The 25,301-nt window shown below is 39.4% G+C and overlaps 1 protein-coding gene across 2 annotated transcripts; it reads left to right on the forward strand.

The window, feature by feature from the left end:
• The first annotated feature begins 542 nt into the window (after nt 1-542).
• Nucleotides 543-23,927, forward strand: etnk2 (ethanolamine kinase 2). Of its 2 annotated transcripts, XM_062045185.1 has the most exons (10): nt 543-678; nt 766-950; nt 4,932-5,069; nt 5,143-5,264; nt 5,454-5,594; nt 7,950-8,092; nt 13,644-13,727; nt 15,943-16,103; nt 16,841-16,914; nt 19,800-23,927. In XM_062045185.1, exons 2-10 carry the CDS (start codon nt 804-806, stop codon nt 19,870-19,872), a joined length of 1,083 nt encoding a protein of 360 aa, XP_061901169.1. In that variant the 5' UTR covers nt 543-678; nt 766-803; the 3' UTR covers nt 19,873-23,927. The 2 variants fall into 2 exon arrangements, with proteins under 2 accessions (XP_061901169.1, XP_061901161.1); XM_062045177.1 differs by having other exon boundaries at nt 548-950.
• The last annotated feature ends 1,374 nt before the right edge of the window (nt 23,928-25,301 follow it).

Consider the following 25,301-nt stretch of genomic DNA (forward strand, 5'->3'; position numbering starts at 1 on the left):
ATTCTCCCATGTTATGTTTTTCATAACTTCATAATTTCTTATTCATATTATTTATATATATATTATTATTTTATCATGTTTCATGCTGGCGTTTTTTTTTAGATGGTGTTAATTATAATTAACTCTATAGAGTTATTCTCCAGTGTGGACGCCTCAAAGGGGGCGTGTTTCCTGCAGTGCCATGTTTTGTTTTGTAATTGTCTATAGCGCATGCGCGTGTGTGTGTGTGTTTGCGTGTATATATTTTCTTCACTTGTTTCTTTTTTATGTACGGCACTTTGTGTTTGCCGCTTGCCCGTGTATGAAAAGTGCCATATAAATAATTTAATTTGCTCTGATTTGACCGCATTCCATGTTTAAAGGGGGGAATAAAATATGTTTGCAAATGTTTCCCCATATTTGTTGATATATATTTTACTTTTATGATGTGTCGTAAAAAAAGAACAATTCGGCAAAATTCGGGTGCCTCCGGAAACACCCGAGCATACTGGGCTTGTGTGGTCTCAAATGGCGGGTACAATCGGATGATCCCGGATGGGCGGAGCTAAGTAGGAGGAAGCGCTAACAGTTGCTGACAGCTTGTAGGAACCGGCGTCGAATATCGAGTCATTCATCACTTTCTTCACCGCGACATTGTTACTCGCTTCGCCGCGGAGGAGTAAAAGACACAGCGACCAGGCAACACTTTGTCACCGTGAAATATCTTATCGACACGCTATCTGACGTGCAAGCCAAGCAACACTTGTATGCTACATTTGTTTCTAGAAGGGCCCCCGGACACTTCACGGGTAAACGGCGGCGGGATGGAGACGCAGATCCATGTGCCGGTCGGCTCGCCGGTCATACGAAGAATTCCAATTTTTGTGGACGAGCACAACGTGACGGAAGGCGCGATGAAGCTCGTTAAAGAGCTGAGACCTGCGTGGGGGAAGGACCACGTCAAGACCAAGGTACACCAAGTGGGGAGCTAGCTGGACTGTGTATGCTAGGCTAGGCTACCATAGACAGGGTGTTTGCTCTTAAAGGCACCACATAAAGTCCCGGCGCCCATCCTAAATACACTTAAGTCTTGTCATTGACCACATTTTTTTAAAAGATGGATTATGCAAACAATCAGGGTTAACGCCTTTCTCTTTGCGGCACATCTTCGATAACCAATTTGACGTTTGTGTTCCAGGGGGCAAGACAACAATATAGATTGTACTGTCTTGTAGCTTGATGTGTTATTTTTGTAATGCATGCACATTTTGATTCTATCGGTGCAATATTGTCAAGCCTGTGTCTGGAAAGAGAGAGTGGGATTTATGTCTACAATACATGAAGTTGAGAACAAAATACAGTTTTCAATGGTATTCTTAAATATACATGATAACTCCAGACATACAAGTAATATAGGCCGAGTGTAAGTCTGAACATATACCTAAATTACACTGTATACAGGATATAAAGTGTAAACATAAAGGCACAAGAATTAAATAATCCCGTAATAAAAGGAGATATTTATCCCTGTGGTTTATTGGGAGAAGTAAATAGAAGAAGCAAGAGAAGTGTTGATTGGGATTGCAAGATTTTCAGAAAACCCTGACTGTGATTTGACCCCAAAAGGGACAAGCGGTAGAAAATGGATGGATGGATTTGCCATTGGTTTATTTATATATTTCCAACTTAAAAATGCATAAAACTGAGAAAATAACGAGTGAAGGGAGACGTGTTACTTTTAGACTGTCAATCAACATATTATTGTTTTAATTGTCTAATAAAAGTTTCAATCAATCAATCAGGTACCCCGTTTTAGAACAATATGCAATAATTTACTTTAAAAAATATTTGACTTTATACAGATTCTGAGCTTTTGTCTCACCTATTGTAAACATGTTTTTTTACTGTAACTGGAAGGTAAATAACTCTGTTATACTAAATAAACAAATTTAAAAAATAAAATGGACTTATTCCTGTAAGCAAATATTTAAACTCGAATTAATATTGAACATCCTAAAGTTGGAAAAATAAAGTTAGACCTTTTTGTTTATTGCCATCACACAATCACGGGATTCTTGCTCGTTCTTCCGTGTTGATGGGCATACATCGCCCATCTATTTGAAGCTGACATATTTCCACAACAATATTATTTTCCTCCTAATTTTTGTTACTCTGCCACACTTCTCATTGGCAAGTAGGGAGGCTGTGTGTGTAAAGACGGTGCCCTGCTCCCTGGCCATTGAGACAAAGATTGTGAATGACTGAAAAGAGAGAGATGGGGCGCTGAAAATCAACCTCTTGCGGTTATTTATCGCACTAATTAAAACCTTGATATCGTTTAATTGTACAGCCGAAGTGTTGATTCTGGTCCTCCAGCCAAACAACTACAGTACCAACCTTTCCATCATAAGAATAAAACCACTACGCTGCTCAGTTATTACTGTGGCTTTCATCTGAGCAAATCCTTTAACAAGGATACTTTAGCAATCTGGCAGTTATGTGTCGTGTTAAAGCGTTTCGTGATTTTTGTTTTCTTTCTGTAAGGCTGTGAATGTGGATGTTGGCCCTAGCAACGTGGCTGTGTGTAGAGAGGAGAGTTGATCTGCGAAGGCAACCGTTGCTCGTTTTGTTTTGGCAATAAAGAAATTGTTGATCAACTACCCCCTTGTCATCCTGACACATCAGGGTAGACAATAAAACAATATGTGCATACACCCTACTCTACATTGTTGAGTGAATTTGCGCATATATTGATCACTCTTTGATGTCCTATTATGTCATTAATCATGTAAAAAGGGTGTGCCTGTCATTAGCAAAACATGTACTATGAACTGTTCTACTTCCTGTGACCGTTTAGCCACAGCTGCAGCATCCATATCCTGCTGGCAGATCTCTGTGGACAGCACCGATTTCCTCACTTGCAGCTGGTGTTCTAAAGTGCTTACCGCCATCTCTCCCAGGTCAGACATGCAGAGCTTTTCTGAACGGCAACCACAGAGACAAGCGTTTGGTCCCATCTCAACGCATTATTTTGTCTGACAAAGTTTGGGTTTAGCTAGATTCCAGCAGATAGTGCAGATAAGCCTGTATTTTTTTTTTTTACTTTGTCAATAGAATAAAATTAATTTGCTTCTTGCAAAAAAGATTGAATAATTGTATGGTTTTAGAGATCAGATGGAGATTCAGATTCATTTGTTAATTGATAATTGGGAATCTTGTCATTTTGTGTTGGGATGGTTGTTGATCAATCACAGCTTGAAACTCGGAAAGCGAAAAGTGCAGATAACCAGACCCTATCGCTTAATAGTAAAGAAATCATTTAAAATAATCCTGAATCTAGACAGTCCAGCCATCCCTAAAGTCTAATGACTTGTTCCTTATCCCATTTCCCCAAATTTCCATCCATCTTCTTCCGCTTATCCGAGGTCGGGTCGCAGGGGCAGCATCCTAAGCAGAGAAGCCCAGGTTTCCTTCTCCCCAGCCACTTTGTCCAGCTCCTCCCGGGGATCCCGAGACGTTCCTAGGACAGCCGGAAGACATAGTCTCCCCAACGTGTCCTGGAATTCCTGAAAGTTAAATTAAACTTTGTCCATAACTTTTTGAGCCAAGTTGCTAACTAACAAACAGTGAATACATCATTTCCTAACGAAGGTAATTAATTCAAGAATAAATACAATTGCCATGTGCATGCATGTTTGTTTTGTTGTTCTGTTCCTTCCAAACAAGCTGCAAGGGCGTTCACTCTGAAAAATGTCATGAACAGATTTAACCCTCTTCTAACCCTCTCTCTTTGTCTCTGTCGGTGGAGGCGGGCTCATGCTGGTAGCATACACGCATAGAGGTGACCCCCGAAATCTAATTACTTGTTCTTTATCCCATTTCAAACATTTACTGAAAAATTCATCAAAATATGCCGTAGTATTTTAGTTATGTTACTAACCCACTGACAACCCCGATGAATACATAACCTCCTGGCGGAGGTACATCTGATGCAAAATGGAGTGCACTACTTAGCTGGTTGTGTGGTCTATTTAGTGTCAACTATAAAACTACTCAAGAGCAACGTTACTATTTGCATCAATGTGGACTTCCTCCTGCTGAGTGCGACACAGACAATTCCGAGCATTTAAAGAGATTCTCCTGTCACTTGTTTGAACAATCCAACATCGAGTGTTCTTATCTCGTTGAATTAATAAAGGGTAACTCTTGAGTTCAGTAGACCTAATCCTTAAATGACAGTAAGTGTGTAACATGGCATGTTTTTAAGTCCTCGTTATTTTTAATAAATAAACACATGCTTTAATTGACCCCTTCAGATGTATCGAGTTACCGTTCCCGAGAGCTGAAACACCCTCCTAGCCTGCGCGTGAACCCTGGCTCAATGTTTGTGTCTGTCTGGGACCAAACTTTTTGCTGTCCATCGATGTATTGGTCACCGGTTTTAGCGGCGTATTGTTTGGCATGCGGAGGGGATCAGACGTGTAGTAGACAAGTGTGTTTTTGCCAGTTTGTCTATGGTCATAACAGGGATGACTGCACGCCCACCTTTGTGGTTGGCCATGCACGGAATGCCAGATATGTGTGAGTGAGCGAGCGTCTGTGATGAGATACAGTGTATAGCCCATGTGTGTCTGTTGTGTTGATTGTGGTGAGCTGTGTTGCCCGACAGGTTTCCACTGACATGTATATGCCTTTTAGTACCCTTAGTACTGGTACTTTTGAGTAATTTTACACTGCCCAAGTGTAAAAATTGTGTTTTTCTTGCATATTAGCTATTAGTGTGTTAACAACAATAACCTTTTAGTTGATATTCATAATGCAGATTAATTTAATTTCTGTTCTTAGGGGTTTAGAACTCCACAAAACTCTCATTTGTGACCTGAGCTGTCTAAACCTCAGTGTCAATCATCTACATAAAGGCTTAATACCAATGATCTTTTTTCTTACTTCAGTTCTTCACTGATGGGACAACCAACAAACTGGTAGGCTGCTATGTGGAGGACAGTCCGGAAGACGTGGTCCTCGTCAGAGTATACGGGAACAAGACTGAGCTAATTGTCGACCGAGACAATGAGCTCAAAAGCTTTCAGGTACAAGTTTAATTCATCCAAGTGTCAAACGGGTTTCCAAAACCTTCTGATTTGAATGTTGTTTATCCATCAGGTGCTGCATGCAAACGGTTGCGCTCCTCGTCTGTACTGCACCTTTCAAAATGGCATCTGCTACGAATTCATGCAGGGGGATGCTCTTGGGACACAAGACGTCAGGGATCCTTCTTTACTCAGGTTGGGACTGGCAAACATTGTGGGGCTACTTATAAAAAACAGTTTAAATTAACAATTTAATTCAATAAAATAAAATGTGTGTAATGCACAAGCAAACTAGGTAATTGAATGCAATTTGTGCTGGACTTAAGCTAAAATGGGAAACATATTAAAACTGTATTTACATGCACATGTCTTCCTACATTACAGACTTATAGCGAAAGAGATGGCTCGTATCCATGCAATCCATGCACATAATGGATGCATCCCTAAACCCAACCTCTGGATTAAAATGAGAAAATACTTTTCACTTGTGGCTACGGAGTTCACAGAACAAGCGTCCAACATCAGGTGAGGTGTTGCTCTAATTCATAATTGTTTTTAATCTTCCTAGAAGATAATTTCACCACTGCACACTATTGTTTTTGGGGAGTGGGCAAGAAAATACATTGTTTGAGTTGGATAGGCAGGCTTAAAGCGAAACTGCACTTTTTTTTGGAATTTCGCCTCTCGTTCACAATCCTTATAAGAGACAAGAAGACAAAATGATTTTTTTTTTGCATTCTAATTTGTAATAATGTTATTTTTCTTGGAGGCTAGCAATACAGCAATACAATCCAGTCCTCTAAATCACTTTGAAAATGCATCCAAAAACCGTCAACAATACTTAATTAACGTTCCGTAATCTGTATTGTAACCAAGCTGGAGAGACATTGTTATTGTAAGAGCGAACACTGAGGAGCTTTTTCTAGCGTAGCGTCCCATCGCCTTGCCGTAGCATGCCATCGCAAGATAGGACACCAATCTGTACTGACTGAAAAACATGAACAATCCTATTAAAGTATCTGTAAAGTACTAGCCCACATTTCATGTTTTATTAGCTCGACAGCGTTTTTAGTTGTGATAACAAGCATGATGTCCTGCATGTATCATGATCAATATTATAGTGACTCAATCAATGGACAGTTTTCCTCTTGGTCCAGCTGGCCGGGGACATTTCCTGTTGGTTTTGGGTAAGCACGCCATTTATTTCAGCATAGCTTATCTCCAAGCTCCACATTTGCACCGTGAAGTCACGTCGACCTCACTCTCCCGTCTTCTATCCGTTCCAATGTTTAAGCCTCTCTTCCTGCTCGCTTCTATAACCAGCAGTTTATCATCTTTCTACCGTATTTTTCGGAGTATAAGTCGCACTGGAGTATGTCGCATTTTTTGGGGAAATTTATTTGATAAAACCCAACACCAAGAATAGACATTTGAAAGGCAATTTAAAATAAATAAAGAATAGTGAACAACAGGCTGAATAAGTGTACGTTATATGAGGCATAAATAACCAACTGAGAACGTGCTTGGTATGTTAACGTAACATATTATGGTAAGAGTCATTCAAATAACTATAACATATAGAACATGTTATATATACGTTTACCAAACAATCTGTCACTCCTAATCGCTAAATCCGATGAAATCTTATACGTCTAGTCTCTTACGTGAATGAGCTAAATAATATTATTTGGTATTTTACGGTAATGTGTTAATAATTTTACACATAAGTCGCTTCTGAGTATATGATGCACCCCAAACTATGAAAAAAAACTGCGACTTATAGTCCGAAAAATACAGTAATAAGGTTCAAAACGATAAAATTGTGAATCCTCATTTGTCCAAAAAATAATCATCTTTGTTGTCTGCTACCAAGTCTGCCATGATTAGAACACATTCGCCGTTGTTTCCGGAATTAGGAACACACAATTGAATCCGGAAGTGTGCTGGGGAAACGGAAATAAATACGCTAAGCAAATACGTTCCGGTTTTGTTTAAAATGACCAAAAATACAGTAAATATTGTACATATTGTTATGAATATGTCTGTGACATTATATATATATATATATATATATATATATATATATATATATATATATATATATATATATATATGTATATATAATTGCAGCGTGTATATAAAATGTTGAAGGGTTTTCTAAGTTATATTAGACGGCGTTGAAGGATACAGTGATGACTCCTATTAGCTGCATCTTTGAAACGTTATTTATGATCTTTAAAATCCTGGAAAAAAAAGAAGACGTATGTTCTTGCCTCTAATAATGATTGTGAACGATTGGCAAAATTCCAAAAAAGTGCAGTTCCACTTTAAAGCTGCCCATCTGGATGCTTGTGTAATTGTAACAATCAAACCTAACTGGAATAGAACGGTAGCACAGCAGTTGTTTGCTTAGCTCGGCCTATAAAGTCACTTTATTATTTTCCCTAGTAACGAGAACAGCTTGTTTTCTGGATAGATGCACAAAGAGCAGACGCTTTGCCGCACAACTGCCTGAAGCTGAAACATAATAAATGCCATGCAAGGTGTACCAGGTGCCTAATCAAGACATGCATGAGTTTCAGTCCCTCTGGGAGTTCACAGAGCAGGCCACAGTTGAAGAGAATGAACGAACGGAATACGTGTGTCTCGGTGTGGCTGGTTATGATTAACTCCCATAATCCCATTACAAGTCTCAAGTCAATATGGCGTCTGGTTGGCTCAAGTTCTAAATCAGTGATTTAGCATAATCTTAGCCATATACAGTATACCCCCTTTATAGTGACTCACTGTGTAACTATGATTGTTCCTCTTTGCTAAATTGACAGACAACATTTCTCACAAGATGGTTAATGTTTTCCTTGTTGTGACCCCCGCGTCTAGAATCCAGAAGGAAGTGCCTAGCAAGGACGTGCTGGAGCAGGAAATTGTGTGGATGAAAGAGCATCTCTCTACGCTGGGTTCGCCTGTGGTGCTCTGTCACAACGATCTGCTCTGCAAGAACATCATTCACAACAGCAAAGAGGGTATGTAAGTTGGCGGTATGGTTGTATTGTAGCACTGAGATGAAAAGAATTTGAACCAGCTGGAGAGTAATTTTGAAATAGACTTATGTGTTCCAGATACTGTATACAGGTAAAGGTCGATATTACGCGGTCCGATATAAAGCGTGGCCATTTTTCGCCCGTTTTTTTGCCCACCAGAATACACCGCGGTTTTTTTCACCAAATTATTGACTATCAATTCTGTATTGACCTACTGGTGGATAGTGCCCGCCCCATTCTGTGACGTTGGAGCACAATCCACCATTTTACGTCATTGTTATCATCATCAACCCTCGCCGTTTGTCGGTAGTGACGTACAGCACAGGCGACAAATGTTTGTTCACTTTCAAGATACCGTCCGTGTTCGGATTTGTTGGGCTCTTTTTTTCCTTTCGCCTTTCTGCATCAAGAGGAAAAAACAGCCTTTTTATTGTCGTTTCTGAAGCGTAACATTGACGTGTGTCCTCTTCGGGAAAAAAAATGCATCCGTACAACTGCGACAAGACAGGATTATGCAGTCTCCACATGTAAAAAAAAAAAAAAAAAGTGCTGTTTCGCAACTTCCTCACAGTAGCATTTTTCAAAGCAAAACATGTAACAAGAACGCCACCTTATGTTACCATTAGTGGCTTAACAGAACACATTTGTTAGAGAATTGTCTATCCATCCATCCATTTCCTACGGCTTATCCCTTTCGGGGTCGTGGGGGGTGCTGGAGCCTATCTCAGCTGCCTATATATTTCACAATTACAAAGTTTATGTAATAAAAAATGTCATCGGCCAGAATAAAATTGTTCTTTGCAGCGGTACTCGCCTGGTCTCGTCAACACGTACACGCAGGGAGTGTGTGCACACATACAAAAGCAATCCAAGAAAAGCAATGAACAATTTGCGGTCATGTTGTTGTTGTTATGATAGAATTTACATTCAATGATAGCCAACGCTAGCTATCCAAATTACTGTTATTACTAGGGATGTCCGATAATATCGGACTGCCGATATTATTGGACTGCCGATATTATCGGCCGATAAATGCTTTAAAATGTAATGTCGGAAATTATCGGTATTGGTTTCAAGATTATCGGTATCGGTTTCAAAAAGTAAAATGTAGGACTTTTTAAAACGCTGCTGTGTACACTGCCTTTGCATGCCGGTCCATTCACTTAACATCTACGGCTTTATGCAACAGCCGTACAGGTCACACTGAGGGTGACCGTATAAACAACTTTAACACTGTTACAAATATGCGTCACACTGTGAACCCACACCAAACAAGAATGACAAACACATTTTGGGAGAACATCCGCACCGTAACACAACATAAACACAACAGAACAAATACCCAGAATCCCTTGCAGCACTAACTCTTCCGGGACGCTACAATATATACCCCCACTACCACCAAACATCGCCCCCCCCCCCCCCAACCCCCCCCACCTCAACCCAATTTTGATTGATTGATTGAAACTAGTAGATTGCACAGTACAGTACATATTTCGTACAATTGACCACTAAATGGTAACACCCGAATACGTTTTTCAACTTGTTTAAGTCGGGGTCCACGTTAATCAATTCATGGTAAAGTTACATTTTTAATGCATCCAGCGGGGCATCACAACAAAATTAGGCATCGTAATGTGTTAATTCCACGACTGTATATATCGGTATCGGTTGATATCGGAATCTGTAATTAAGAGTTGGACAATATCGGGATATCGGCAAAAAAGCCGTTATCGGACATCTCTAATTATTACCTAACAACACCTAAAGCTAATGCGTGTGCATGTGGTATGTACGTACATATGTACGTATGTAATTACATCATTACTTAGGAGAAGCCATGAGAGGGCGGGATATATTGTGTAAAATACATTGGAAAATTGGCGTCCTCCTAGGCATCTGTGTAAATGTTGCAAACAGCCCCTTTAAGCAAGAACGAAGCACGACGCAGTGAAAGATTCAAACAATTTTAAGACAGGAACTCACAAACTTAAACCAGTTTGTCTTGTTAAGTCTGAAACCCCCATAAATCGGGATAATTTTATTATAATATTTTGAGAACAATTGGTATAAATAAATAAAAAAAGTTGTATATGAGGCGTGTTTGGGAATAATGCCATCAGGATTTTATGGACCGCAACGGCCACGTTATTTCGAAATTTGAATGAACCACATATTTTTTCACAATGTTATGTTTGTGTTTGTAAAAGTTTTTTATTCGTATACTAAAATTAGATGGGATTGTGTCCTGTCTGTGGAGTTAACGCAGTTTAGTAAGATTTAAGAGCTGTGGGCAGTTTTTCCCTTTGCTCACATTATTTTGACATAATTTACATACCTGCTTACTCTTACGGATTCTGAAGAACACTTACCGAAATTCGTCTGCCGACACCACAACTGATTGCGACATTTTTGTGAGGATATAATATACTCAAATTTGTCAATCAAGTTGTGAAAATAATACATAAATATTTTTTGAATGCGATGGAAGTGGCATTGAAAAAAAGTGCCGTGGCTACTCTGTGTACCGCCACAGTGCGATGAGCGCAGCTGGTTAGCATATAGCATCAATCTACAGCAACCCAGCAAGCAGTTTAACTCTGACAAAGCACAAAGACAATGTTAAAGCTCGAGGCGAGACAAAGCACATACAGAACTTCTTCAAGTATGTCACGCTCAACTATTTAACTAGTGGCCTGCAGGCTGGAGTTGGCCCATGAGTATGGTTAAAAAAATACTTGCCAACGATTTTGCAGCAGAACACTCAATATAGCATGAATGTCCATCCATCCATCCATTTCTACTGCTTATCCCTCTCGGGATGGCGGGGATGCTGGAGCCTATCCCGGCTGCATTCGCGTGGAAGGCAGGTACACCCTGGGACAAGTCGCTACCTCATCGCAAAGGAAACCTGCGAAACAGGCTTGTAGGGATGATATAGCCTCTGTTTTTTTTTCTGACCTAACTTGTATCTCTATATAGATAGATAGATAGATTTTATATATATATATATATATATATATATATATATATATATATATATATATATATATATATATATACAACAAAAGTTCAATAATAATAATGGTCCAATAATTTCTACAACTTTTATTTTTTTGTGACTGAGAAGATGTGTCCAAACTTTTGGCCTGTACTGTATATGTATGTGTTTATTAGTCCACAATTTTGGTACAATCCTTTTTATCCCCAGTCTTGCATTTGTGCTATTTTAAGTAGAACGGGGAAAAGTTCAATATAAGAGTCAGGAATTTAATTTGGTAGTTCATATATCAGAGTCAGGAATTGAATGCATTGGATTACACCCTGTGATGATATGATAGATATGTATAATTAAAGGCCTACTGAAATGAATTTTTTTAATTTAAACGGGGATAGCAGATCTATTCTATGTGTCATACTTGATCATTTCGCGATATTGCCATATTTTTGCTGAAAGGATTTAGTATAGAACAACGACGATAAAGATCGCAACTTTTGGTATCTGATAAAAAAAAGGCCTGCCCCTACCGGAAGTAGCGTGACGTAGTCAATTGAACATATACGCAAAGTTCCCTATTGTTTACAATGATGGCCGCATGAAGTGAGAGAGATTCGGACCGAGAAAGCGACAATTTCCCCATTAATTTGAGCGAGGATGAAAGATTTGTGGATGAGTAAAGTGCAAGTGAAGGACTAGTGGGGAGTGGATGCGATTCAGATAGGGAAGATGCTGTGAGAGCCGGGGGTGACCTGATATTCAGCTGCAAATGACTACAACAGTAAATAAACACAAGACATATATATACTCTATTAGCCACACATATTTAATATGCCACAAATTAATCCTGCATAAAAACACCTCAGTGTTTGTTATGCTAGCTCCTAGCTCCTATGCTAGCTCCTAGCTCTTAGCTCCATATAAGCCGCCAATCCAATTCAAACACCTGCACAACACACACAATCACTCAGCCCAAAAGACTGTTCCCCTAACCCAAGGTTCATAAAGCTTATATATTTAAACAAAGTTACGTGCGTGACGCGCACGTACTGGCAAGCGATCAAATGGCTCAGCTGCTACTCACGGTACCTGATATTCAGCTGGGAATGACTAAAACAGTAAATAAACACAAGACATATATATACTCTATTAGCCACAACACAACCAGGCTTATATTTAATATGCCACAAATTAATCCTGCATAAAAACACCTACGTGTTTGTTATGCTAGCTCCTAGCTCCTCTGCTAGCTCCTAGCTCCATAGAACACGCCAATACAATTCAAACACCTGATCAACACACACAATCACTCAGCCCAAAAGACCGTTCACCTAACCCAAGGTTCATAAAGCTTATGTATTTAAACAAAGTTACGTACGTGACGCGCACGTACGGTCAAGCGATCAAATGTTTGGAAGCCAAAGCTGCATACTCACGGTAGCACGTCTGCGTCTTTGTCATCCAAATCAAAGTAATCCTGGTAAGAGTCTGTGTTGTCCCAGTTCTCTACAGGCGTCTGTGTATCGAAGTCAAAAGTCCTCCTGGTTAGAGTCTCTGTTATCCGAGTTCTTCGATCTTGACTGCATATTTCGGGAATGTAAACAAAGAAACACCGCCGGCTGTGTTGTGTTGCTGCTGACTTCCTACGCAAAATATGTCCGCTTTGCACCGAGAACTTTCTTCTTTGCTTGCTCAGCTTCTTTCTCCATAATGCAATGAACATGATTGCAACAGATTCACCAACACAGATGTCCAGAATACATCCAGAATGAGATGAAAACAGCTATTTCGTATATGGTTTCAATGTACCCGTGTTCCCCGGGCTACGTCACGCGCATACGTCATCCTCAGAGGCGTTTCGAACCGGAAGTTTAGCGGCAAATTTAAAATTGCACTTTATAAGTTAACCCGGCCGTATTGGCATGTGTTGCAATGTTAAGATTTCATCATTGATATATAAACTATCAGACTGCGTGGTCGGTAGTAGTGGGTTTCAGTAGGCCTTTAATGTTTATCTCCATCAACAGTCTTTATAGACTAATATAAAAAGTTAATCGCATGACAAATGCTCTTGATTATATTACATGAGGTTCATTATTTGATCAGGAAGGTCTCTTCTTTGCTGAGTTTTCCAGCAATGGCTCCTTAGGCTGGAGGTGAAAATCTGAGGAGACTTTTATTTGTACCACGGTTTGTGTTTGCTATTGACATGTGAAAATAAAAGCTACAGTAGCCGCTGTGCTTAGTACACCACCGATCATCTTGACTAGTTCACTGCAGCAAACACAGCGTGACAAGGCTAAAAGATGATTAGCACCTGCCCTCAATCATGTCCTGTATTTAATTTGCAAATGAGCGCGCAGCATGAATACATTAAAACCTGCACACAACTCCAATGTGCCTCTGAGCTAAGTATGAGCTTTACTAAATCTGCCATGACACACTGCTGCAACTCGAACATGTGTTTTTAATTGTAGTTTTGATAATCTGTGGATAAATGTTATTTTCGATTGTCATGTTTTTTTTGTTTTTCAGCTCATGTTCGCTTTATAGACTACGAATATTCCAGTTACAACTACCAGGCCTTCGACATTGGAAACCACTTCAATGAATTTGCAGGTTTGCAAAACTGGATTCAATGACATACATGCTGTACCCTATGGTCTTTCCAATACAGTGTTCATTTTCTTGACTAAAAATGTTTGTCTTAGTTATCGCCATCAACCTACTTTCCCCTGACTAAAATAGGATGATAACTAATAAAAAAAAATGCATGTTGACTTAAACAATGACGACACAAATTAACAATTTAGTCAACAAAAAAAGAGAAATGAAATTCAATCATATTTAATTTTGTCTTTAGGCAGGTGAGACAGATTAGAATCTATCTCATCACGGTTGCATGTGGGAGAGGGGCGAGGGTGAATCACGGAGGGCATCCAATCAGAAGTACTATCTTTGTAAGGCATGGTGTTTTGATTTCCCACTGGGAAAATAAGACTATTGTTACACACCTTAATACAGTATGTCTTCTACACCTGGAAGAAAGAGAAGAGAACACATATGGATGCACTTTACCAATGCCGAGACATGTTGTAAACCCTGTGGCTCGATTTTTTCCCATTAAAAATACAACCACTTTAATTGCCTCTGCAGGCCAATCATCAGTACATCTCCGCAACAGTGAATAGGCCGAAGCTGATATTTCAAAATTACTCGTAGTACTTTGCTGAATAACTGATATTGTTAAAGATGGTAGAGCAGGAGCAGGACCGCCTACTTTAACGCTATTTTTATTGTACACCATAGGCGAGCTTGTCCGCCAATTTAATCAACAAGATACCTGTACAGTGCACTTTTGGGATGTCCTCAGCACACTGTTCAGTTGTTAAATGCATACCTTGACACACAGTGTGTGTGTGTGTGTGTGTGTGTGTGTGTGTGTGTGTGTGTGTGTGTGTGTGTGTGTGTGTGTGTGTGTGTGTGTGTGTGTGTGTGTGTGTGTGTGTGTGTGTGTGTGTGTGTGTGTGTGTGTGTGTGTGTGTGTGTGTGTGTGTGTGTGTGTGTGTGTGTGTGTGTGTGTGTATACACTACCGTTCAAAAGTTTGGGGTCACCCAAACAATTTTGTGGAATAGCCTTCATTTCTAAGAACAAGAATAGACTGTCGAGTTTCAGATGAAAGTTCTCTTTTTCTGGCCATTTTGAGCGTTTAATTGACCCCACAAATGTGATGCTCCAGAAACTCAATCTGCTCAAAGGAAGGTCAGTTTTGTAGCTTCTGTAACAAGCTAAACTGTTTTCAGATGTGTGAACATGATTGCACAAGGGTTTTCTAACCATCAATTAGCCTTCTGAGCCAATGGGCAAACACATTGTACCATTAGAACACTGGAGTGATAGTTGCTGGAAATGGGCCTCTATACACCTATGTAGATATTGCACCAAAAACCAGACATTTGCAGCTAGAATAGTCATTTACCACATTAGCAATGTATAGAGTGTATTTCTTTAAAGTTAAGACTAGTTTAATGTTATCTTCATTGAAAAGTACAGTGCTTTTCCTTCAAAAATAAGGACATTTCAATGTGACCCCAAACTTTTGAACGGTAGTGTGTATATATATATATACACAAGTTCTAGTTCTAGAGCTATAACACTGGTTGCTGTATTTAAACAGTATAGTGGCGAATATGCCACACAGTATTTAATAAAACTAATTTGTTTATTCATTTGACCATCATTTCATATATTATTCAACATTTAAAAAAAAAAAAAGGAAGGAAAAAAAAGCTTAATTCCAGCTAAAATAACACACAGTAAGGTTAGTGTGAAATGTACTTATTGATATATTCATGGTGTGCAGGTCTTGTTGTAAATGTAGTTTTTGAGATGTTCTTCAATAACCTTTATAAAGTGGTTTCAATACAACGTCAAAGATGCGTTATCCCTTATACTTTTTATTTTAGCCAACGGAGTTTACTGTAATTTTAGTCGACTAAAATGTTAAAGAATTTATCTGACTTAAACTAAATGGTCTTAGGTTACTAAAATATGACAAAACTAATATAGATTTTTGTCAAAAGACTGACTAAAACTAAATTAAAAACCGCTGTTAAAAATAATACTGACCCAATAAGACCACAGGAGAGGCGGAATATGTCGTCTGTTTATTATGAAATACTTTGTGTCGAAAATGTTTTGTAAAATTTCCTTTGATTAAAGGGAATTAGAATTTCTGATCAAACTTGGCTTATGTGCTTAAATTTTTATAAGGTTGGCGGACCGCTATTTCTCATTGCCTTGTGTCGTGTGTGTGTTTGTGTGTGAAATTAGGCATGGCAGAGCTGGATTATGGGTTGTACCCAAGTCGGGAGATACAGATGGACTGGCTCAAAATCTACCTGCAAGCATATAAACTGTTCACTAAGAAAACTGAAGAGGTCAGTGTCCAAGAGCTTGAGACACTGTACGTGCAGGTCAACAAGTTTGCTTTGGTAAGAAAGACACAATTATTTGCACACATTAAAGGGGACCTATTATGCTAAACCAATTGCTTTCACCTACTGGTACCTGTTTTTGTGTATTTGGGATCTGCATAAATCCCGAAAATTAAACCATGGAGGCGTGGTGTAGATATTTATAGATTGTTCCTGCCTTTCGTCATGCTTCCTCCAAACGAGCCGTTTGGAATTTGCTACATTTTTCCCAAGTGTGACGTCAGCGGATATCTCTGTACATGGTATTTATTTACCCGAAAAGCTTTGCGAAAGTCCGATATTGTAGTCTGACGCTGTATTCAGTAAATTCCTTCTTTTTCTCTATCCTCTTGTTGTGGGGCAGACTGGCTCATACATGCACATGTATCCTCCGCTGTTGCCATTTCTAATACAAAATAGCGTATAATTTGAATTTATATCTGTCAGTAGACTCGCTATGGAAGCGCTAAAAACTACGACATGGATGACCTGAATAAGACTCTGTCGAAGTGCAGGCATGTAAATAAGACTGCCCACAAAACAGGTCATTACTGAAGAGACCGGCAGAAAGCAGTTTGAAGATGGTCTGTAAAACATAGTCCAACCAAAAATGTGACCAAAAAACACCAGTAATTGTTATGTAGACCGCAAGGAAGTGTTTTTAATTTAGAAAAAAATCATAATATGTCCCCTTTAACACCCACCGTATATGTTTGTCACGCAACTGAAATTGAAATGTGTCTTTTTTTTTTAAGGCTTCACACTTCTTTTGGGGTTTCTGGGCCCTCATTCAGGCTAAATACTCCTCCATTGACTTTGACTTCCTCGGGTAAGTAAGTGGCTGTCTGTTTGTGTTAGGAAAGGACATGTGATGCGGAAAAAAATCCAAAGCCCGCTTCTATACATGCTGGTATTCACAGAACTGCAGGACAAACTAGTCTTCTTCACTGTGTGAAATGTTTTTTTTGTCTTCTGACTTTCGGTATTTCATGCTCCTTCGACCTGTCTAACTTGCTCTGTAGATTCCACTTTGTGTAACGCTGACGCAATCGCATTACACAAAACTAATGTTGTCAAACGATGTATTTTTTAAATTAAATGAAATATTTTACAAATATAATCAATAAAAATAACAGTTTCAGTCAGTTGTTAGCAAAAGTTGCGAAGGCCCGCAGAGAATCAGGTGGTAAGGCTAGTGCAATCCCTCACTTAGTTTTTCCCCCAGCTAACGTTAGCATAATCCATAATGTAACACTGCTGCAGCTTCACACACTACACCATCAAGGAGGGCGAGGTGAAGGTAATCGATATCATGCTCTGTGAATCGATATTTCAACATTTTCTAACCGATTAAATCTGCTTTTTTTTTTTTTCTAAGCCCTTCATGTGGCTGGTCGTTTTATATTACAAAAATAAATCCAATTAGTGGAAACCTACGCTCAACTTGTATAGTAGATACAGTGGAACCGCGATTTACGAATCTTAACTGGCTAACTAGATACTAGCCATCGATTTGGCCAATACACAAACTAGAAATGTTTGTGTATTGAAGTAAATTTCTCCTTAAGAAAAAAATGTAAACATTAATAATGGGTTCCAGCCTTGACTAAAGTCCATATTTTAGTAAAGATTTGTACACTTTGAACTAAGGGTGTAACGGTACACAAAAATTTCGGTTTGGTACGTACCTCGGTTTAGATGTCACGGTTCGGTTCATTTTCGGTACAGTAAGAAAACAACAAAATATACATTTTTTGGTTATTTATTTACCAAATTTGTAAACAATGGCTTTATCCTTTTAACATTGGGAACACTATAATAATTCTGCCCAAAAATAGGCAGAAATAGCTCTGTGTGTGATGGATGTGAGCCACCACTAGGCTGATCAGTGCAACAGCAGGCGGTCATGAATGCTAAGCATAACAATAACATACATATACACACAGGGTCCATTGCCAGGGTTCATGTGGTCAACATATATCAAATAAAAACTAAATAATATCAGGCTCAGAATGGTTTCTTAACCAAACCTTTCTACATATAATGTGCTTTTTTTGATTGATTGATTGATTGATTGAGACTTTTATTAGTAGATTGCACAGTACAGTACATATTGCGTACAATTGACCACTAAATGGTAACACCCGAATACGTTTTTCAACTTTCAACTTCACGTTAATCAACATTAAACTGCCTCAAGTTGATGCTCAGATTAAATAAAATGACAAAACTTTTCGTCTACATACAAAAAGTGCAACATTAAACAGTTTCAAGTCATCTCAGCCTCAGATTCATTTTTCTTCCCCCCCCCAGCCTTTAACCCTGGTGACTTTCACTCAATCTTCATGTTTTTTGCCAGAAAAATCAGTTTATCCACATTTTCTGCAGAAAGAGCAGACCTGCTTGCAGTTACAATGGCACGGAGGTAGCAGGTATGGCGAGGTAGTGCTTGGCTAACTTGGCAGTAAGAGGATATATGGGCTCATTGTTCTTCCACCTTAGAAGTGGGTCAAAATCTAGTTTTTAATGCAATATGGTCTTAAATCTGCTGCTATAAAAACATTTGTTATTGCTTTAGCCCTGCCTGACTCGTCGAGGAGAGGCTTTGTCTTTCTCTTCGTTGAAGCGATGTTCACTTTGGGGTGGTGCCGCTTCAAAATGGGTTAGCATGTTTAACGTGTTGCCAGAAGCATACTCTACCGCTGCTAAACAATGTCGACAAACCGCTTTTGCTTTGTCCGCCTCTCGTTGTCCATTGTTTTATCGCACCGCGAAGCCGAAGTGTTCCCAAACGGGAGATCTTAACAAGGCAAGAGGGTCTTCCAGCTCTGGCTTTTACATGTTGTCGTAGCCCGGTCGCTGCTAGCATGCCGTGTGTTGTTCCTCGGTGTGCATTGTTTACACAACGTGCGGTGCGCTATTTAATATGGCTGTGTGGAAACTCGTTCGGTACACCTCCGAACCGAACCGAAACCCCCGTACCGAAACGGTTCAATACAAATACACGTACCGTTACACCCTTACTCTGAACACAATATAAAGCACTGTACAGTACTGTATATCTAACAAACATAACAAAGGGGTGATGGATCAACTGAATATTTAATAACAAAGTCAAAACAACAACTAGTAGAACTGTCCTTCTATGCAGTCACCCTACTAACACGCACACACACTTTCACTAGCCCTGTTGTGCACTTGACAGTCTGTCCTTAACTTTTAACAGCCAATGATTAAGAATAAAAACATAAAATCCACTTTGGGGAAAGGCAGTGTCAAAAACGCTGTGGATACTTCCTCAATCTTATCCATTGCTTGTCCATATCTTTCTTTGGACTGATATTGAGCTAGCAAATTTAGAAAAATGCTGTGTAAAAGCTGAAAATCACTTTAAAAGTGCACAAAATAGCTGATTAGCAGGAGCTAATTGATAAGCCCGCCCACATTGGATGTGCTGCAGTCATATAATAGGTGAAGGAAACGTTCGTACCCTGAGACAAGGTTCGTATAACAAAGCTAATTTTTATGCGATTGGTTGTTTGTAAATAAAAAAGTTTGTACAATGAGGGGTTCGTGAATCCAGGTTCGTGTGTATTAAATTCAGCATGTCAGAGAAGATGCATTTGCTACAACATGCATTTGTATTTCATTTCCAGCTGCGTTTAAAATCTCCCACATGTTGATCTGAGACCTCGTTGCTTTGTTGTCTCGCAGGTACGCTGTGTTGCGTTTCAACCAATACTTCAAGATTAAGCCCACAGTGATGGCCTTACAGATTCCAGAGTGACAAGATGGAAGGACGTCTGGGTTCTTCTACTGAGGCCAGCACATTTTTTGGACCATCAATTGTTCTACATGGCACTTTTCTCTTCAGCAAGCCTTAAACTCTCCTTCATTCCTCCTAGAAGTAGCTCAAATTTGTCTAGCTCGAGAGCTTTCTGAGATGAGTATGGATGTTTGTGTGCTTGTTAAACTTGTCCTCTTTCCAGGCGACTGAGCCCAGTGCAGAGTCTTGAGTTTGGGAGACATCTCACTGGCTATTCGCTTACACTTCCTGGTAGTGAGTCCACTGGAGAAGTTCCTCTGATTGGTTTGATGCTAATTGTAACAAACATCAATACAGATTTTCCACTGAAAGGTACTCAGACCAATGCAGTGGAAAAGTGTTGCGTAGCGTCTTTAGTGCTGAATGCACTATGATCCAGTGCCTCAGCAGCTATTAAGAAGTAGTGTAACTTAACAGTTACATTTGTGTGGGATTTCTCAGACTCAAGACTAGAGTCTGTGTGGTGACACTGGTTCAGGTGTCATCCGTTACCTCCTCTCTGGTGCTTTTAGCAGTTTCAGCTGAACTGCTGTTGCTTGTCACTGTCGGTTTTCCCTGAATTTTGGGAATATGGAAGAGAAAATAGTTTATTTGCTTATTTATTTCAGGACTAAATGGATTGTTCAACATCTCAGGTTCAGTTTTGGGATGCACTAGGTTTGATTGGACTTATCTGACCCTCACAACCCCTTGCTTCCTTCCACACCTTCTTGACTTTTATGGTCGCTTTGAGCCGCTTTGTTGAACTTTCCATCTAAACTTTCCATGGAAAATCACCACCTCCTTCACTTTGACTTTATGTCCTTTCCATACTCAAACACCAAAATGCTGTCAAAACCTTTTGACTTGATCGCAGACACGTTTGAATAATGGCTCCAAGTCAGGTGGATTTTGAATGCAATCAGCAGGAAAAATACAGTATGATTGGGAAAAAAACACAAATGTCTGAATTTTGAACCGTGACTGCTCTTTGTTTTATGGTCGGTTTCCTCATTAATGTGAATTTATTTTTAGGTTTTTTCATTCCAAACCTAAGAAAGTGACAGTCACCGGATTTCCAGAAAACTAAACCGTTGAGTACAGGTGAAACATAAAAGATTACAATGTCGTGTAAAAGTCCATTCATGTAAAAATTCAACTTCAAACGTGAATATAAAATGTACGATAAACTCATTAAATGCAAAGTGAAGTGTGTCAAGCTTTTCCCCAGCAGGAACAAGACATTGAAAAACGTTTCAAACAACTTAAAACTTAACATTGGATCAACATGCTTTTTGTTGACGTTTCCATCAATGTTGGGTTCTGACGTTGATTTGACTGTTGAATTTTGGTCATTTCCTCACCAGTATTCAATAACACAAAGACAACGTTAAAACAACATGCTTTTTGACAATGTTTATTTAATGTCAGGTTGAGACGTTAAATTGAACATTGACATTTGGTCCTTCCCAACCAACAACGTGGATCCAACGTTGGACATCAACGTTGTCTCAATTTACAAATCCAACTATTTTGCAATGTTGTTTCAAAGTCAGTTTTAAAGGACATGTATGTATAATCAACACTGTATCAATGTCTTTTGCCTGCTGGGTTATTTGTTATCATTTTGATGATCATCGTTTACAGTTTTGAAAACCCACAATTTTCAATTTGAGTTTTTTCCAAGTTGTAAGCCATAATCATTCAAATTAAATCAAACGAAGTCTTGAAATATCTTGAGTTGCATGTTATGAGCTTATGTTTTATATTAGTACCATTTTGTTAACCTAATTGCTGGTATGAACGAACCTTTGCACGATATTCAAATTTTTTTTGTTTCACCTGTATCTGATTAATTTAATTTATGTTCGGACTCCTGTTATTTTGGGTTAAAACTAACCCTAGTCCAGTTTTTATGCGGGTACAGTTTGTTGGAAGTGTGAACCAGGGACCAGACATAATGAGCGATAATTCTCAGTACGCTTGCTCCACACGACTTTGGCATTACTTTTTTTTTTTAAACTCCAACCGAGCCCCACAAAATCGATGGCTAGTATATTTGTGATCCAGACCAGAGAACTAGTGTGAATGCACACTGTAGCACATCTAAAAAATAACCATCTTACCACAATTACACAATTAATTCATTGACATCTCTGTTGTTCTAGTCTTTTGAAAGCAATCTCAATCGTTCTGCATCAACTCTGTGACCGTTTCCCAATCCCGAGAAATTTTTTTCTGAGTACAGAAAGTGAAACGAGCTCAACTATTGGATATGAGAAGATAATACACTCAAACAAGGTGAGGCATCACACTCTTATTGAGCTTTGACCCTCAGCACTGAACTTGTTAAAGTTAAAGTACCAATGATTGTCACACACACTAGGTGTGGCGAAGTTATTCTCTCCATTTGACCCATCACCCTTGATCACCCCCTGGGAGGTGAGGGGATAAGTGGGCAGCAGCGGTGGCCGCACCCGGGAATCATTTTTGGTCATTAACCCCCAAATCCAACCCTTGATGCTGAGTGCCAAGCAGGGAGGTAATGGGTCCCATTTTTATAGTCTTTGGTATGACTCGGCCGGGGTTTGAACTCACAACCTACCGATCTGGACCAAGTTCAATAATTTACCAGGTGAGCTTCAGTTCCTCACTCCTGTATCACAGGAAATATAAAGGTTATTGACCAAAGGTAACTAGTCGCAGGGTTTTTCTTGGGTAACCTGCTTAGATTTGCAGACAAATAAAACATATTAACAGATCAAGCTTTTGCACTAAACAATGTTTATCAGTGATATAAAGGGGCTTGCAAAAGTATTCACCCATCTTGAACCTGTCCATATTGTGTCACATTACAACCCATCCATCAATCCATTTTCTACCACTTGGGTCCCTCTCAAGGTCACGAGGACAAATATGAATATATTTTATGTGAAAGACCAACATAAAATGGTATACCATTTGAAAATGAAAGAAAATAATACATTATGGCTTTTTTTTTTTTTGCAAAGACAACATTTTTGCACATCTAGTGACAGAAATGTTTGGCCATTCTTATTTGCTCAACAGCTCAAGGCAGATTAGATGGAGAGCATTCGTGAAAAACAGTTTTCAGATCTTGCCACATATTTTCATTGGGTTTAGGTCTGGACTTTGACTGGGCCATTCTAACACATGAATATGTTTTGTTTTAAACCATTCCCTTGTAGACCTGGATTTATATGAACATCCACCCCAGTCTCAAGTCTTTTGCAGACTCCATTCAATCAATCAAAGTTTATTTATGTAGCCCTTAATCACAAATGCCTCAAAAGGCTGCATAAACCACAACGACATCCTCGGCTCTGATCCCACATCAGGGCAAGAAAAAAGCTTAGCCCAATGGGAATAATGAGAAGCCTTGGTAGGGACCGCGATGTGGGGCTTCTACTGAGGTAGTATCTCAAACTGGAGCCCGACTAGAAAATGCTCTATAGCCCGCAGGCTCTGGGAATCACTAATAAACCGGAGTTCTTAGAAAGCAGATTTCTGGCCGGGACATATGGTACACTGCAATCAGATAGGATGGAGCTAGACCGTTAAGTATTTTATACGTAAGTAGTAAAACCGTAAAGTCACATCTTAAAGGCCTACTGAAATGAATTTTTTTTATTTAAACGGGGATAGCAGATCTATTCTATGTGTCATACTTGATCATTTCGCGATATTGCCATATTTTTGCTGAAAGGATTTAGTATAGAACAACGACGATAAAGATTGCAACTTTTGGTATCTGATAAAAAAAAAGGCTTGCACCTACCGGAAGTAGCGTGACGTAGTCAGTTGAACATATACGCAAAGTTCCCTATTGTTTACAATGATGGCAGCATGAAGTGAGAGAGATTCGGACCGAGAAAGCGACAATTTCCCCATTAATTTGAGCGAGGATGAAAGATTTGTGGATGAGTAAAGTGCAAGTGAAGGACTAGTGGGGAGTTGAAGCTATTCAGATAGGGAAGATGCTGTGAGAGCCGGGGGTGACCTGATATTCAGCTGGGAATGACTACAACAGTAAATAAACACAAGACATATATATACTCTATTAGCCACAACACAACCAGGCTTATATTTAATATGCCACAAATTAATCCTGCATAAAAACACCTGCGTGTTTGTTATGCTAGCTCCTAGCTCCTCTGCTAGCTCCTAGCTCCATAGAACACACCAATACAATTCAAACACCTGATCAACACACACAATCACTCAGCCCAAAAGACCGTTTACCTAACCCAAGGTTCATAAAGCTTATATATTTTTAAAAAGTTACGTACGTGACGCGCACATACGGTCAAGTTATCGAATGTTTAGCAGCCAAGGCTGCATACTCACGGTACCTGATATTCAGCTGGGAATGACTACAACAGTAAATAAACACAAGACATATATATACTCTATTAGCCACAACACAACCAGGCTTATATTTAATATGCCACAAATTAATCCTGCATAATAACACCTGCGTGTTTGTTATGCTAGCTCCTAGCTCCTCTGCTAGCTCCTAGCTCCATAGAACACGCCAATACAATTCAAACACCTGATCAAAACACACAATCACTCAGCCCAAAAGACCGTTCACCTAACCCAAGGTTCATAAAGCTTATATATTTTTAAAAAGTTACGTACGTGACGCGCACGTACGGTACGGTACGTGTTATGCTAGCCCCTAGCTCCTCTGCTAGCTCCTAGCTCCATAGAACACGCCAATACAATTCAAACACATGATCAACACACACAATCACTCAGCCCAAAAGACCGTTCACCTAACCCAAGGTTCATAAAGCTTATATATTTTAAAAAAGTTACGTACATACGCAAAAAAAAGCCAAAGCTGCATACTCACAGTAGCACGTCTGCGTCTTTGTCATCCAAATCAAAGTAATCCTGGTAAGAGTCTGTGTTGTCCCAGTTCCCTACAGGCGTCTGTGTATCCAAATCAAAAGTCCTCCTGGTTAGAGTCTCTGTTATCCGAGTTCTTCCATCTTGACTGCATCTTTCGGGAATGTAAACAAAGAAGCGCCGGCTGTGTACTGTTGTGGCTGACTACGTTCGAAAAATACGTCCATTTCGCACCGACAACTTTCTTCTTTGCTTGCTTGGCTTCCTTCTCCATAATGCAATGAACATGATTGAAACAGATTCACGAACACAGATGTCCAGAATACTGTGGAATTATGAAATGAAAACAGAGCTTTTTCGTATCGGCTTCAATGTGGAAGGCATACCCGTGTTCGCCGGGCTACGTCACACGCATACGTCATCCTCAGAGGCGTTTCGAACCGGAAGTTTAGCGGCAAATTTAAAATGTCACTTTATAAGTTAACCCGGCCGTATTGGCATGTGTTATAATGTTAAGATTTCATCATTGATATATA

This window comes from Entelurus aequoreus, linkage group LG01, assembly GCF_033978785.1.
Source record: "Entelurus aequoreus isolate RoL-2023_Sb linkage group LG01, RoL_Eaeq_v1.1, whole genome shotgun sequence".
NCBI classification, from domain to species: domain Eukaryota; kingdom Metazoa; phylum Chordata; class Actinopteri; order Syngnathiformes; family Syngnathidae; genus Entelurus; species Entelurus aequoreus.